The sequence below is a fragment of the Clinocottus analis genome, unplaced genomic scaffold, assembly GCF_023055335.1.
Source record: "Clinocottus analis isolate CAN_PGR_092001 unplaced genomic scaffold, fCliAna1.0.p SCAF_366, whole genome shotgun sequence".
Classification (NCBI taxonomy): Eukaryota; Metazoa; Chordata; class Actinopteri; order Perciformes; family Cottidae; genus Clinocottus; species Clinocottus analis.
The window spans coordinates 1-14,838 of NW_027176116.1; the positions used below are offsets into that span (position 1 = coordinate 1).

Consider the following 14,838-nt stretch of genomic DNA (forward strand, 5'->3'; position numbering starts at 1 on the left):
ATCCCATTCAAGGGCTGCTTGAAACCATATCTTTATAGAAAAGAGACTTAAAACTTATGGTTGAATATTAATGATTTTATAGCAACAGAAGGCAGCAACATAATGTACGGATAATTATCAAAAAATATACATAATGTATTACATTTAATGTATTCTCATCTTCTCTATCACAAAACATACAACCCTGCTAATAAATATGTGACATTGAAACTCAGAAAAGGAAACCTTTGTTGTACTATGCAATATGACTAACACATGTTCATTCTGCATAGCCACCATTTTTGCCTCCTTGCTCCTGAGGTCACCTACCAAGCAGGATCTTGCAGAAAAGAGGAAGACTCAGGAGTTCTTTCAGCACTTCCTGACCCAAGGCTCCTCCTAGATGGATGACCCTCTTGTCCTTTATGCTGAAGCTGAACACTACAAACTGTACAGTCCAGTATTTGAAAATAAACGTTAATGATTTCCTGTACTCTTCTTTTTGTATAGACATGTAGTATGATTACAATAATGACTCTTATCTGATATTAATTGTTTATCACACAGCAAGCTTCATGATCTTTGAATGCACAGAGTTTATTATATATCATTGAGCATCTGTAGAGACGTAACAATTTTAAATGTATGTATATTTTATTTAAACAAAAAAAAAGTATTTTAATGTTTCTGATCTCAACAGCAAGTTTTTCTACATAAAATAGTTGGAAACAATGTGTGTGTCACTGGTGTATTTTTTTGACAGCCAATAAACATTGTTTTCTTTTTATTACATTGTGTTTGTATGATAATACAATTCATAAAATACATTTGCTATATAGAAGATCAAAAGTACCATCTTTTAAAAAGCATGACATTTGATGTTTTAATTTAGCATCAGAAATGCTATTTAATTTCCCATAATTCATCACGAATGGCTGCGAGTCTGTGACGTTGTTTGGTATCATAGGGAGGGGATAGAAAGAAAGTGCTAAACACCGAAAGCATAGGGATAAGGCTTAAAATTGGACAGGTAAATATATTTTTGATGTTATTTCCTATTTAGTAGACGAACCTATGCGGTAATGCAGCAGTGGGTGTTGGTCAGCGTGTCACCTGGTGTCGTGAAACTTGGTATCCTAGCAGGGAAGCGAAGCAACGTCAACTGTCGACAGTGGGCGAGCTAACGTTACCAGCTAGCTTAGCTTACTAGCTAGCGAAGCTATGCATGTGCAGAGGAGTAGCTAGGCGATAACGTCAGTTCTCATTGCTAACAAATAGCTCCACAACATTAATTTTGCTGTCTGATACACGGATGGTAACTATTACGTTGGCTTTGCAATTAAGTCACTCCATGTCGAGAAGAATAATAACGATGGACGTGTTATTTAATATCACTCGAACGACGTGTGTTTGTAGCAGGAAGCTAGCGACAAACAACTGAGGCGATGCAGACCGGGATGTAACGTCGCTCTGTGAAATAACGACAGGTCGGTATCAATTGTTACACGGCTTTGCTTAACAGTGGAACAATCATCCGTGTTGTGACACTGATTTAAAGCTAAATACGTTATTGTCATTTAAATGGTGAGTAAACTTGTCAGTCGCTCCGTGTTCATCAGGCCACTTAGTGTTTATAAACGTGAGGCAGCTATGTCGAGTGAGTTACGGAAAAGTTTACTGGCATTCGTGTGTGTGACATCTATCTCACGGTGATCGTAACGTCCAGTACAAGGTACTATGAGGGGGCTTTAATTGATTGGAAAAGGATCCATTATGTCAGTTACATTAGCTTCGAGTTGAGCTGTAACTGTCTCGTGACTTCTGTCATTGAAATCCGAAAGTTCTAGATTTTGGTTTCGCCAATGTGTCCTGGTGCTCACAGGCTTACTGGAGAGCAAACCATTTTTCAGTCAAGAAAAGCATAGTTATCTTTCTTTTGATTTGTATCACGGACGTATTTACATTGACTCTTAGTATAACGGTAATTTCCCTCCTTTAGGCAGAACACACACGTTTGAGGATGTGTAATAGTGTTCCTTTCTGCTAGAAAGGGCGTTCAAGATGCAGTGCTCTCTATGAATATGTATACTCTATGTGATTTTAACTTAAACATGTTCTGTAATGTGCAATATGTTTGTGAAGGACTGTCCAAACCTGAAATAATTTGGGACAGCATTACTGACTGTCTATGGAGATGCAGCATTCAGTCTTATTACATTCTGTATTTGAAACAAACTCTCAGAAACATGAGGTCTGCTCCAACTCTGTTTTTGTTTTATTCAGACACTTTGTTTGGCACTGGCTTTTTATTACATTGAATGTAGGACTATTTGTTAATATCCCACATTTCATTCTAATGGCGCTCTAATTTTCATTTATCTGTTTTTTTCTTCTTTTTCACGCGTACCTTTCGTTTTAATCTTCCTAAATTTTAGTTTTATATACATTTTGTATAACATACTGTGTTTCTTGTATTTTATTTTAATGTCTTACCTAAAACTCTTTGATATGCCAAATTTGATATAATAATATTTCAACAAATGTATATTTCAGGCTATAACGTTAACCGTGTGAGTGTGCAGTCCTCCCTGCCAAGAAAGGAAAGGCACAAAGGACCATGAGTGAGAATCGCCCTCATACAGAAGCGACGATGTACTTTGAGGTGGAGGTGGATCACCTGGGGCATGACGACGACGACGAAGAAGAAGAAGAAGAAGAAGAAGAAGAAGACAAGATACACTTCGACAAAGATGATGAAGATGAGGATGAAGATGACGACCTGATTGCTGAGCCTTCATCATCCTCTGGACGGGTGTACGACCGCACGACAGTACTCATTGAGAGAGACCCAATCCGGCTAGATGAAGAGGGAGAGGAGGAGGGTCACTGTGGAGGGTACGAAGATGGGGTCACCTTCCTAACGGAAGGGGAAGGCGATGGAGATGAGGAGGATGGCTCTCTGGCCTTTATGAATGACACTGACGGCATGTCACAGGGTTATGTGCACCACACCATTTCGCAGGACCAGATCCAGTTCACAATAAATCCTGGCTCTGCTCGCATGCCACGCAACATTGAAGGGGCCACCCTCACCTTGCACTCTGAGTGCCCAGAGACTAAGATGAGAGAGGTAAGCCTAAATATATGCATCATTTCCAAAGAATATATTGTACCGCGTCTACATACTGATGAATGTTATATATGCTTGTTGGATTACCAAGGACATTTCTTTTGTGAAATTTAGTCTGAACACAAGTGCACAATGTTTTCAACAGGCATATTATTTTGTAATATGGTTTTACGCTTCTATTCAGTAACATGATGTGAATACATTTTTTGTTTCGACACAGAGGAGGGAATAATGTTGTTGGCTATTTTGCAGAAGTAATGCTTTGTTTTGTTTGTTTAGCGCTGAAGTAATTGCTTGGTTGTGTTTGGTTGTTGTTGAAGTAATCATTTGGTTTAGTTAGTGCAGGCTCTTCCAGTCATTCCAGCTAATTACTCAACAGAACAGCAGATGGTTAAAAGATGAATCTAACATGTTTAATGTCATTATAACCTGTGTGATGCATTATGTAACAACATAGGAAGTTGTTGCTATTTTTAAATGAAATGCAAAGTACAACCGCAATACATTTTAAATGCTTTCTAAATTAGCTTCCCCAGCAATGTCAGCCTTATGGCCTTAGTGGGAGTGAACTTTAAAAACATCTGAAGTAAGTGTAATTGATAAAGTCGCTGGTCTTTGCACAATAACGTGTATGGTGCTGAGGGACTACTTGGAAGAACTCTTTCCTGCATTTTAGTTGCTTAAAATGTGATATGGGTCACAATATACACCCTTCAAGGAAATGTGATACACAAGTATTGTGCCAAGCACATCAATTGTTAATTATTGACCAGTTGCCTCAACAACTGGAGTGAATGCAGCATTATCCTTAATGTTATTAATATGGAGATCCCATAAGGGCGCACTTTCTGTCCAGTGCTGTTTTTAATCTTGCCTTTTCTGATAGCAGAGCCAATGTTTTCATCAATAAAGATGAGATGCGATTGTGGATAGACTGATCAGTTTGTCAGTTGCTGTCAGCCCAGTTTTGGGCACTTTGTAAATACAAAAACATTGTTTTATTTTAATTGTATTTTTATACCCCTGTGCCGTCACAAGAAGAATGATATTGTAGCTGTGAATGAATACTCATTTCTATGGAGAGTAATTAAAACAAACTCTTCTCGTTTATGCATTTTTAGAGACTTTGTGGTATGTTTTGTTGTCTGCAATAATGAACTGCACAAATAGTTTATATTTCCTGCAACACCGATATGATTCAACCGTGTTGTAAGTCATAAAAAAATGACACACATTTCTTGGTAATGTGCCACATCAACTTATTAGTGGAAAACATTTGTTGACCTGGTCCTGTGGCCACAGGATACTTACTTTTGTGAAGTCACGTGCCTGTAATGTGTTTAACTCATCAGAATGAGATCACTGAACAAACAAAATATGATACTGTGTTTGGGGACGTTGGCAAGTATTTGTGGGTGTTAACTGCTGTACACAGAGCATATATTTGTTTAATCTTCATGTAATGTTGGATTGTCTGGATCAACATAATTGTTCTTCCATTGTTGGTTGGCTTTTATCTGTATTGTGTTATTTTTCAATTGTATTGTTATATCATTGCTTGATTTACTGTGCCATTGTTATAATGATGAGATAATAGGAGAGTAAACGTTCAGCTATGATACTTCAATGTACCTAAACTGAAGTGCACACACAAGAAGAATAGAAGAAACTTCCAACCAGATTAATCGCCATCTTGCTTATGTTTACATAAAATCTGAGTGTTTAGTAAACTGTCACATGAGGACAATGTGATGTGGTGCAAATTATGCTGTGTGCATTCAATTGAATGTGTACGACATAGAAAACAAAAGTTAGCCATCTTTTTTGGAAAGGTGTGACAAGAGTAGAGAGGAAACGAGTAACTTTCCTGAGAACAAGGAAAAAAAAGATCCCAGCCTCCTGTTCGACAGCTTGACGAGCAACATCAAGCATTTAGTAATGCATTGCTGTAAATGCATTCACATAACCATTTAATTTGTAATGGAGTGGTCTTTTTCCACGATGCATGTGGAAGACCAAAGCATACAATTCTCTCCCACTGATCAAAATGCTGGTGGAGTAGTCACGATGGTGTGGGAGATGAATATAGCACTGAGCTACACGCTTTAGCAAGCGTACTACAGTTGATGTTTGCTTCACAAATGATCTCGCCCACATCCTTAAAATCTAAACGACTGGCTGTTTCATGGCATGATGAGGTGTGTTGAACGTGTCCTGAAGTGAAGGTTTGATACTGTGAGGATGAACAACCTACTTTTGACAAAGTTATTTTCACAACTGTCAAACCCACCACTTGCAAGATAACTAATACTAAACATCATGAGGGAAATTAACATGCAGTAACACCTAACTGGTAAGATTATTATCATTCAGTCAGGCAGTTTTTTATAAATTGTTCAAAACTTTGTTTGCATTTAACACCAGGTCTTAAATTGTAGTAGTCTTGCTTTTTATAGAATTTTTTTCTGTGCTTTTCACAAACCCAGTCCTGATCTTAAATTACTTGAACAAAATTAAGATTTTATAAACCTTCATTCAAGGTTTGTTTATGACTTTGTGTATGAACAAAATACATTATAATGTTTTCTTTTACTTTCTAATCCTCCCACTTTATTGGCCACTCAGCATTGTGGTTCTTCCTGATCTATTCTCGGGAAGCACCGATCTAATTCTTTAAATCTGGCTTGACCTAAACTTGCTTTTCTAACTTCATAAAGCAAAATGTAAAAAATCTCCAGCTACTAGAGTGTGTATCGTTCCGTTTCTGCATTCCTACTAAACATGCACTTTGCTATCTTAAATCATGTCAATGGGAAATTCTACGGTAATTACTTTTTTTACAATAACTCTTTTTGAGGATTGAGACCGTGAGTTAAAGGAACAATGTTAGCTGAGAATGTGGATCTTCTTGTCGAGGTAGCCGACCACATGCTTCCTCCACCTGACTGTGGGTTTATCACAGGGTAACGTTGTATCGAAGAGGAGATTGAAAAGCCTTTAGTCACGTTTCTCCGGGGCTTTTGTGTGAGAAGGGAGCAGGAGACTGCCACACTGCAGTGGAGCTTGGTGCTGGGAAACCAAACTGGCTGGGATGTATTGCATGGGGGGTTAGTCATCACTGTCCTTTGTGCTCACTCGCTTCATGTGCCGACGGGTGGCTGAGTCATTGAGTTCAGGTCCCATCTGAAAGGTCAAACCGAGTCAGACTTTCACTCGCCGTAGAGCCAGGCTGGTTATTACAGAGACCAAGCTAATTCTTGGCTTTTAAAAATACAGTTTAAAGACTATTTTTAATAGATTTTTAAAAACACTAATGTTATCTTTTTTTCCAGAAAGAATTTACAGTTTATTTGAATTGAACCAAGTTGAAGCGCTGATGTCCCACTCTTCTTCTTCTATCAGGTGAAGCGGTACCAGTGCACACTCGAAGGCTGCACCAGGACGTACAGCACGGCGGGAAACCTGCGAACACACCAGAAGACGCACCGGGGCGAGTACACATTTGTGTGCAATCAACAGGGCTGTGGAAAGGCCTTCCTCACCTCTTACAGTCTCAAGATTCACGTGCGTGTTCACACCAAGGAGAAGCCGTTTGAGTGTGAGGTGCAAGGCTGTGAGAAGGCCTTTAACACGTTATACAGGTAAGCCTTTACAAATGTAATATAGATTGGAAAGTGTCAGCAAGTAAATTGTTTAGCATGTCCTGCCATGACGTAGATTGTCTCAACATTTTTTTCTACTGACATGTCTTACTTTTATTTAAATAAAACAATATTAGATGGACACTGAGTAAATAAATGTAACTAAGATGTATAATTGTCTTAGGTTTTATATAGAGGCGTGTTGTCCCAGACCACAGTTATTATTTTGAAGTATCTGTTTTGTAGCTTAGAAATCTAAAATGTAAAAATATAATCAAAAGAAGGACATTGGTGTGGTCAGAGGTGCCACAAAAATGTGCATAATCAGTCCATAGAAAGAACAATACCATGGAAAACCAGGGTCCTCTGTTCTGTATGTTCGCTCCAATTACTTCCTAATTGCAAATTCCCCATAATGGAAACACCCTCCTTTAATCCTCAAGTAAATGTTTTGTTGCAATTGTTTGCCCCTTTTTGCTCAACTAAAATGTAGGTGAAAGTTTAGTCATTCAACTTATTGTGTTTGAAGTGAGGTAAATGTGCGGTCTGATATTGATATTTGAGTTGATTCTAATCTATTTTTGACAACACCAGGCCCAACTTACAGTTTTAGTCTATTTTGACCAGTGCTGCACATTTTTAGTTTATTGCATTTTGACCGTTGAGATGTTGCTGGGATCTCAAGCAGTCAACATCCGAGCCCTCCGGTCTTTGTGTGTTTGGTTGCTTGGGTAAGCTGTGCTGGTGCCATCAAACCCTTTGGCAGCGGCTGGTACTCATGCAGCCAACTCGTGGCATACATGACATGAGTGGATGATTTTTATAATAACATTACCCATCTTCTATGTCACCCAAACTATGCGACCACCATCTAGAGACTGTGTACTTTGTTCAGCTGGTTCCTATGTATGAAAATGTGGACTCAACTGTTTTTTTTTTTAATAATGTTTTAGACAACAAAATAATAAGAAAAGAAAAGGAATTAACATGTGTTGTTTAATGCCACTGTGCTTTGTTTGTTTCTCTTTGCATGTCTCCCATTGTGATTTAAAACCATACACTTGATTGTCTCTACAGACTAAAAGCACACCAGAGACTTCACACAGGCAAGACATTCAACTGTGAATCAGAGGGATGCACAAAGTACTTTACCACACTTAGCGACCTGAGGAAGCACATTCGCACACACACCGGGGAGAAGCCATTCCGGTGAGCATTTCCATTATCACACCAGATTTATTCCACCCCTTAGTAAAAGATGAAGGAACTGTGATTGTGAAATATGCTCATAGATACTTCTTTGAGTCTGTTTAAATGTTTGCCTGTCTACACAAATGAAAGGGCTAAGGCATTTCAATGCTAATAACTGTAACTCTATGTCTAGTAACTTTAACTCTATGTCTTTCACTTTTTTGTTTTTTTGAGAGCAGCACTTTGGTGTCATAAAAAAATCATCACTGTCTAGTTGTTTCTAACATGAATTTCTTTTCTTCTGTCTTTGCCTTCAGGTGTGACCACGATGGCTGCGGCAAAGCATTTGCTGCTAGTCATCACCTAAAAACACATGTACGGACACACACAGGTACATATTACTGGTTTGTTTTATGTAACCTTAGTTTTTCCAGGGAGGCTTGAACAAGAGCATGTTTGTTTTTCCGCTACGCCTCATTTGCATTTACATTGCTACAACTGCCTCCTACGCATATAAAGACATTTTGATGAGGTTTTGTCTCAACTATGTTTTCCTTTCAAATGTCTGTGTAGAAATGTATTTTTATAAACAGACTTTGGGCCATGTGTACTTTGTCTTATTGGACAAATAACGTCCCTAATTGTTGTTGGCTATGCTCCTGGATCTGATAGCTTAGAGACTGCGTTTGATATTAAATAAGCTTCTCAAGTACTAATTTTCCCAAATGTACTAAAATGACTCTTCTCCAAAAAGAAAATAATTTGCTAGATCTTAATAATTGTTCAGCAATTTATATTGTTTGTGCAGCAGCTAAAATGTTTGAGAAGCTTATTTTCTTCTCTCGACGTAAAGACTTCTTTGCTTGTTTTTAGTTGTTTTTTATTTGTTTATAGCTAGATGCCGTTTTCCTAATGTTTAGATTTTCAGTGTTCTTTCATTTTATTTCTCACTCTTTGTGTGGATGACAAAAAAACATTTATTTTATTTAAATGTTTGTTTCTATGTATTGTTTCTTGATCTTAAAAGATGTATCCTAAATTATTAATTTAAATAATATATTGAAAGGAAGTTCACAAAAGGGTACCTGAGGTTAAGTTATTTCTTGAATGCTTAAATGCTTGTTTAGGGAGAAAAGGGCCAGCTACTGACAAGTTCCCAGCTACTCACTCCTGTCTAGGTGTTTTTTTTTTCTCTTCTCATATGCGGTTCCTTATTTGTAGTTTTTTATATACATGATTCACCTAAACTGTAGATTGAACTAATGAAGTGGAGGATAAGACCAACTTATCAATTTTCTTTGTTTGTATTGATATATATTCAGTAAAACCTCCTATTTATTCAAACAAAAGTGAAACGAATTCTGTGCGCAATATGCTTGCCTGTGTTTCCAGCTCTGTGCATGAAAAAGTAATGGAAAGCTGCTGCAGTGGTTTTAAGTTTTAGTGTCTGCAATAGGTCATTGTTAGATTTCTTTGTAACATATTCTATTCTATTCTGATTAAGCTGTAACTACCAGCTCTTACCTGTCGGCCACCTTCTGCATCTTTCCCTCTTTGTCTCTGCTCATTCCGTAGGGGAAAAGCCCTTCAACTGTCCCAGCGACGGCTGTGAGAAGACTTTTAGCAGCCAGTACAGTCTGAAGAGTCACATCCGGGGCCACGATAAAGGACAGCCCTTTATGGTCACCCTCACCCATCCGCTCTCTGAAGTGAGTCTCAGGACAGCAACTTTATCTCCTTCACATTGACACCTGTTCTCCATGAGAGCACTGGTCCTCAGCAAATCTAAACGTGACGTGAAAAATACATGTTTTAAATTCACTCATTTACTCATTAATTAAAACTAATTTTGCACATCTCTAGTTAATAAATGTCATTAGTTGCTAGTTTGCTTTTTATGGTCAAATTATTTTTTGACAAAAGCATACACGGTGTTGCATTCTTTACAAATTTTGCTCCACTCTCATGACGCCTGAGCAGCGGCAAGTTTAAGCGAGTCTAATTAATCTCTTAATTACAGGATGCAAATCACTCGCTGTGCCTCAGTGACTTGAGCCTCATCTCTACAGACTCTGAGCTACGAGAGAACATCCATAATGTAAGTCTGGCCTTTGCGTCAGCTCTGCTTAACAGATAGTGGTTTAAGAATGTTTTCAAGTTAGTCAGTAAAGATGGAAATAAACATGCAACCATATTGCCACCTTAATTAAATTGTCCCTGTAATAAAAAAAAGTAGAGGTAAAACAAGAAATTCTGACTGTTGTAATACTTAGTAAGCCATTTAATGCATGTGTTTAAATTGTACTGCAGGCTCAACATTTGGACCTCAGCAGTGTGACCCCTGTGAAAATCTTTGAGCTCATGTTCCAGAGTCCTGAAAATAGTGTTAGTCAAGATGAAGCCCATCCCAACGGTCAGTACATTCTCAAAACTTGTCTGCCAGAATTGTTTTGAAAGTTCTTGTTCACTGAGGGGAGTTTTTTTGTTGTCTCTTCTTCAGAGAGCCTTGCCGAATCCTTCAGCCTAGAGACGCCTACACATTCGGTAGTGACTGATGGCTCGCCTCTCATCTCTTTCTCTTTCCATCCTACCTGCTCATCTTCCTGTTCCCACACAACTGCAGTTATGGAGGCTCCTTCCCAGCTCAGTCAGAGCTCTATCTCTCAGGCCTCCACCACAGTTTCTGATTCTGTCACTGCTACTGTGAGCTCAACACAGGCTCGCCCCTCTTTCATGCAAGTAACCGGACCTCAGCAGATCTCCGATGTACCTGCCCAAGCCTCTGTCCAAAAACCGAACCATGTAACCCCCCAGCACTACGTGGCACTGCCACCCACATTCCTCCAGCCGGATAGCGCCACCCAGATCACTCCTCTACCATCGTCTATCTCCGCTCCGGCTGCGGTGGCTCCATCACTGACTACCGCAGCACCAGGCGCTGCTCCCGTGTCTGTTGTTGCAGCCACCGCAACAGATGCTGTCGTGGGAGCTGTGGCTCAACCTGTGCCTTTGGCAAACAATCCTATTACTAACTCTGGCCCTGGTTTGGCCACCACCCCTGCCACCATCACCATAGCTCCCACCCCGAACCTGCTGCAGCCCAGCCTGGTGATGTCTGACCAAAACCTGCAGTGGATCCTCAGCAGTGCTGCCAACAGTCAGCAGAACCAAGATCAAGCGGTGAGTAATGCTCCCACTCAGAGACATGGAGACTTGATTTGTGCTAGTCTTGATTTTGTGATGTGTTCTTAAGTTTAAAGAAACATTCCTACATGCAGGAAATGTGGGGTTTCTGGCATTTTGCCTTCTAACCATAAGTATGTTCATGTAAGATGATTAGTCAAATCCAGTTGGGATAGCTACGACCGTACTCCGCAGTGACTCTCTATGTTTGCAGTGAGTATAGCAAAGGAAAAAGTGTGTTAAAATGAAAATTACTTTTAATTCAACACAGATACACCACACAGTTCCCTTCAATACAATTATAAATCTGGTGTAATTCAACCTCATACTATTTTTGTATGTCCTGCCTCAACTGTGGTGTTTAATGTTTGTTCGCAGTCGCATAAAGGAGCTCCTAAAGTGGAAAAAGTTTTCTTCACTACAGCCATACCAGTGGGAGGAAATGCTGGTAAGTCGATGAGTTGTGAGTTATTATATGTTTTGGACTTCGGCCAAAAGGCTGTAATTTGATCATAAATCTAGTTTTGGCATCTTCACTTTACTTTAATAGGACTCATTAAATGGTCGATTGGTGTCCAGAGAGCTTCAATAAGATACTGTCACAATTAATGCAAAGTGCTAGAACTGTTAAAATGGTATCTCATTATGTTGTTATTATTATTATTATTATTATTATTATTATTATTACTACAAGTAAAGGCAGAGGAGCAATAACATGAGTATTGTCAATGAACTCTGCTCTCTTCTCCGTCAACAACCGATGAATGACAACAAGCCGTTCATTGTTTCTCACCTCCATTAACTTTTGTATCTTATCTTAATTTTCATTTGATAAGCTTTGCAGGACATTTGGAAAACAAATACATCCTGTGCTTCTTGTTTTCAGTGAACTTTTAAATATTTTGTTTCTGTTTTTAGGCAGCTCTGTTCAACAGATCGGCCTCAGTCTGCCTGTCATCATCATCAAACAGGAGGAATCCTGCCAGTGCCAGTGTGCCTGCAGGGAAGCTGCTAAAGACAAAAGTTCAAACAGTGCCTCCTCCATTGTTTCGGCCCCAACACAACCGCAACCACCAGACCCCCCTCCTCCCCCACTATCACAACCCCCAGAGCCTCTATATCATCCAGAGACCTCCTCTTCTTCACGCAGCCTCCCCGCGTCTTCCTCCAAGGTGGGTGAGGTGCGGCTGGAGGGCCCCTCTATTTCTTCTTCTTCTTCTCCTTCGTCGTCCTCTTCCTCAGCTCAGACTCTCTCCACGATAGTGAGCAGCACTGCCACAAACCCCCCCACGTCTGATGTGTTGGCCAATATGGACGTCTCAGACTTCCTCTCCCTGCAGAGCCCCGAGACGGCGGCCAACATTGAGGCTCTGCTGCTGGTCGCTGAAGACTTCAACATGGCCACTGATGGCAATCCTTAGAAGAGCTGCCTTCTGTGTCTGGCACAATTTGTTCGTCTTTTGCATCCACTTATCCAAGAGCATCAATTCCACCCACATCTCTAGTCATTCTTCACAGGAACGCCTCTTCGTTCTCCCTGTATAGTGTGTGTATCGAACTCCCTGGCAGTGCTCTTTCTGTTCTGTAGAGAATTGCGCAACACACATATATATATATATATATATATATATATATATATATATATATATATATATATATATATATATATATATATATATATATATATATATATATATATATTGCAGTAGTTGCATTTTTAAAGACAGGATTAATTTGCTTAGTGATATTTAGCAGTGTTTGTGTTAATGATGATAATGCAGGGAAAAAGCAGTTGATACTTTTTGCTTTTTTTATAACCACAATCCAAATGTATATAATAACCCTCAATATCCAATCTGAATTGATTGAATGAAACGGATGAGTGTTGTCCAAGCACTGATGGCTTAAGAGTTCCATTTTCCTTGAAGGTCAGACAGCTGAGCAGGAAAACAAAACTTGTCTGTGTATCTTTGTACTGTACTACAGGTCCTAACAAACGCTTAATGCTGGTATGCAACTGACCAGAATGCACTGTATATTAGAGGAATTTAATTTTTGACACGCATTGCTCCCAATAGGAATTTGAAGGGTTTGGTCACATCCCTCCTCATAAGGCAACAATATAAAGTGATTTTCTCAACATTTTTATTTTTTCTAGGAAAACTAGTGTGATAGAAAATGTGATAATTATTTCTTTTTGACAGATATTTACTAATCGAGAAAAGAACCTCTGAGTCGATCTGCCTGTTTTTAAGTAAAAATACATCAATAAGTTGCCTGTAACTTAAACTAATTTAAAATTGTGTATGTTAATTTATTTAAATACTTGATTATTTCATCATACTGATAATATTATCCTTAAGATTGCAGAAAAATCTATTAATTTATTCCAATCACTTGTATTTTTAAGTTGATCTGTTTGTATGTTACTGAATTTTTAAGATTGTAATGGGTATTGCTAAAAGCAAGTTTGAGAAAAGAGGCACCTATAGTACACAGCACAGTGAAACAAAATGTCCTGGAGGATCTGCTTGTTTGTAAAGATTGTCCACAATGAAACAATAAGGAACTACTGTCAACATCCCATGTTTTTTTTTTATAGGGTTGTGACCCTCTCAGGGATCCATCAAGTCGTAATATGATCCTGGTTCCCTTAATTTGTTACTCAGACATATGTTTTTCTTACCAGATGCCCACACTTGCAGTAGCCCTATGTTTTGCTGCACTCTTCCCTGTTTATTGCACACTAACTTGTAAAGTGAGTAATCTGACAGCTTGTTAGATGAGGCGCAGCACCACTACAGACTTTTTGTATACAACTGCTGTAAAGTAGCATTTAAACGATGGTGTCCTGGCAATGTAAATACAGTACAATTTAGTGTAAACATCTTTGAGAAACTTGTAGATTATGCTAGGATTTGTATTTTTGTATAGACTTTTGAATTACTGAGTGTGGAACTAATGTATATCCCTGAGTTGATGTATAACTTGGATCCCTGCATTCTTCCCCTAGTCACATTTATGCAGAAGAGTTTTTGCTGTGTTTTAGTTGAATGGTTCTTCAAGCAGCTGGGCTTTTGTACAGTCCCCATAGTCACAAAATATATGTAACTCATAGCCTCCTGCTCAGAGTTTAAGAGTATTGTTTCACACGGGACACAATGCAATGATGATTGAACGAAGGCATTATGCCCTGTATGCTATAGAGTGTAGAGCTACTTGGCCTTACAACATTACTATTTCCTTGAGCCTCCTTGCCTTCACGGTCTCTGCTTCAAACAGACTTGCCATTGACAAGCCAACCCATCATCTTCATAGAGTCTCAAGCAATCACTTCCAGCAGCAGACCCCAATGAGGCAAAAGCGCTGACAGAAAAGTTTACGGTTTTCCTAGAAACTTTTTTTTCTTTTTTCCAGCTGTCCGTTTGTAACGTCATTGATGGATATGCAGCATAACAGTTACAAGTGATGCAATTCTACATGTTAGATCAAGGATCGAACCGAACTGACATGCATGTCACACAAGTCATGTCTGGTTTATTTTTTTTGCCAAATTTTAGGAGTGGAGCATCCTCTTTATTCCCAGGTGCCAAGAAGGCAGTTGGATATGTGAAAGGCTCCAGTCACACAGTTTGTGCCCTAAACCATTCCATGTATGCAGTATTAGTCTCTCCTCTTGGTTCCATTGGATTTTAAAGTGTAATTTTCCCAACC

General features: G+C 39.0%; 1 protein-coding gene across 4 annotated transcripts; it reads left to right on the forward strand.

Moving 5' to 3' along the window:
• Nucleotides 1–912: 912 nt before the first annotated feature.
• LOC137799594 (metal regulatory transcription factor 1-like) lies at nt 913–12,682 on the forward strand. 4 transcript variants are annotated; one of them, XM_068596404.1, is made up of 12 exons: nt 913–1,009; nt 1,396–1,466; nt 2,533–3,109; nt 6,512–6,750; nt 7,828–7,959; nt 8,259–8,332; nt 9,517–9,650; nt 9,962–10,039; nt 10,252–10,354; nt 10,442–11,121; nt 11,503–11,572; nt 12,043–12,682. In XM_068596404.1, exons 3-12 carry the CDS (start codon nt 2,597–2,599, stop codon nt 12,543–12,545), a joined length of 2,526 nt encoding a protein of 841 aa, XP_068452505.1. In that variant the 5' UTR covers nt 913–1,009; nt 1,396–1,466; nt 2,533–2,596; the 3' UTR covers nt 12,546–12,682. The 4 variants fall into 4 exon arrangements, with proteins under 4 accessions (XP_068452505.1, XP_068452503.1, XP_068452504.1 ...); XM_068596405.1 differs by lacking the exon at nt 913–1,009 and adding an exon at nt 1,180–1,294; XM_068596402.1 differs by lacking the exon at nt 1,396–1,466.
• The last annotated feature ends 2,156 nt before the right edge of the window (nt 12,683–14,838 follow it).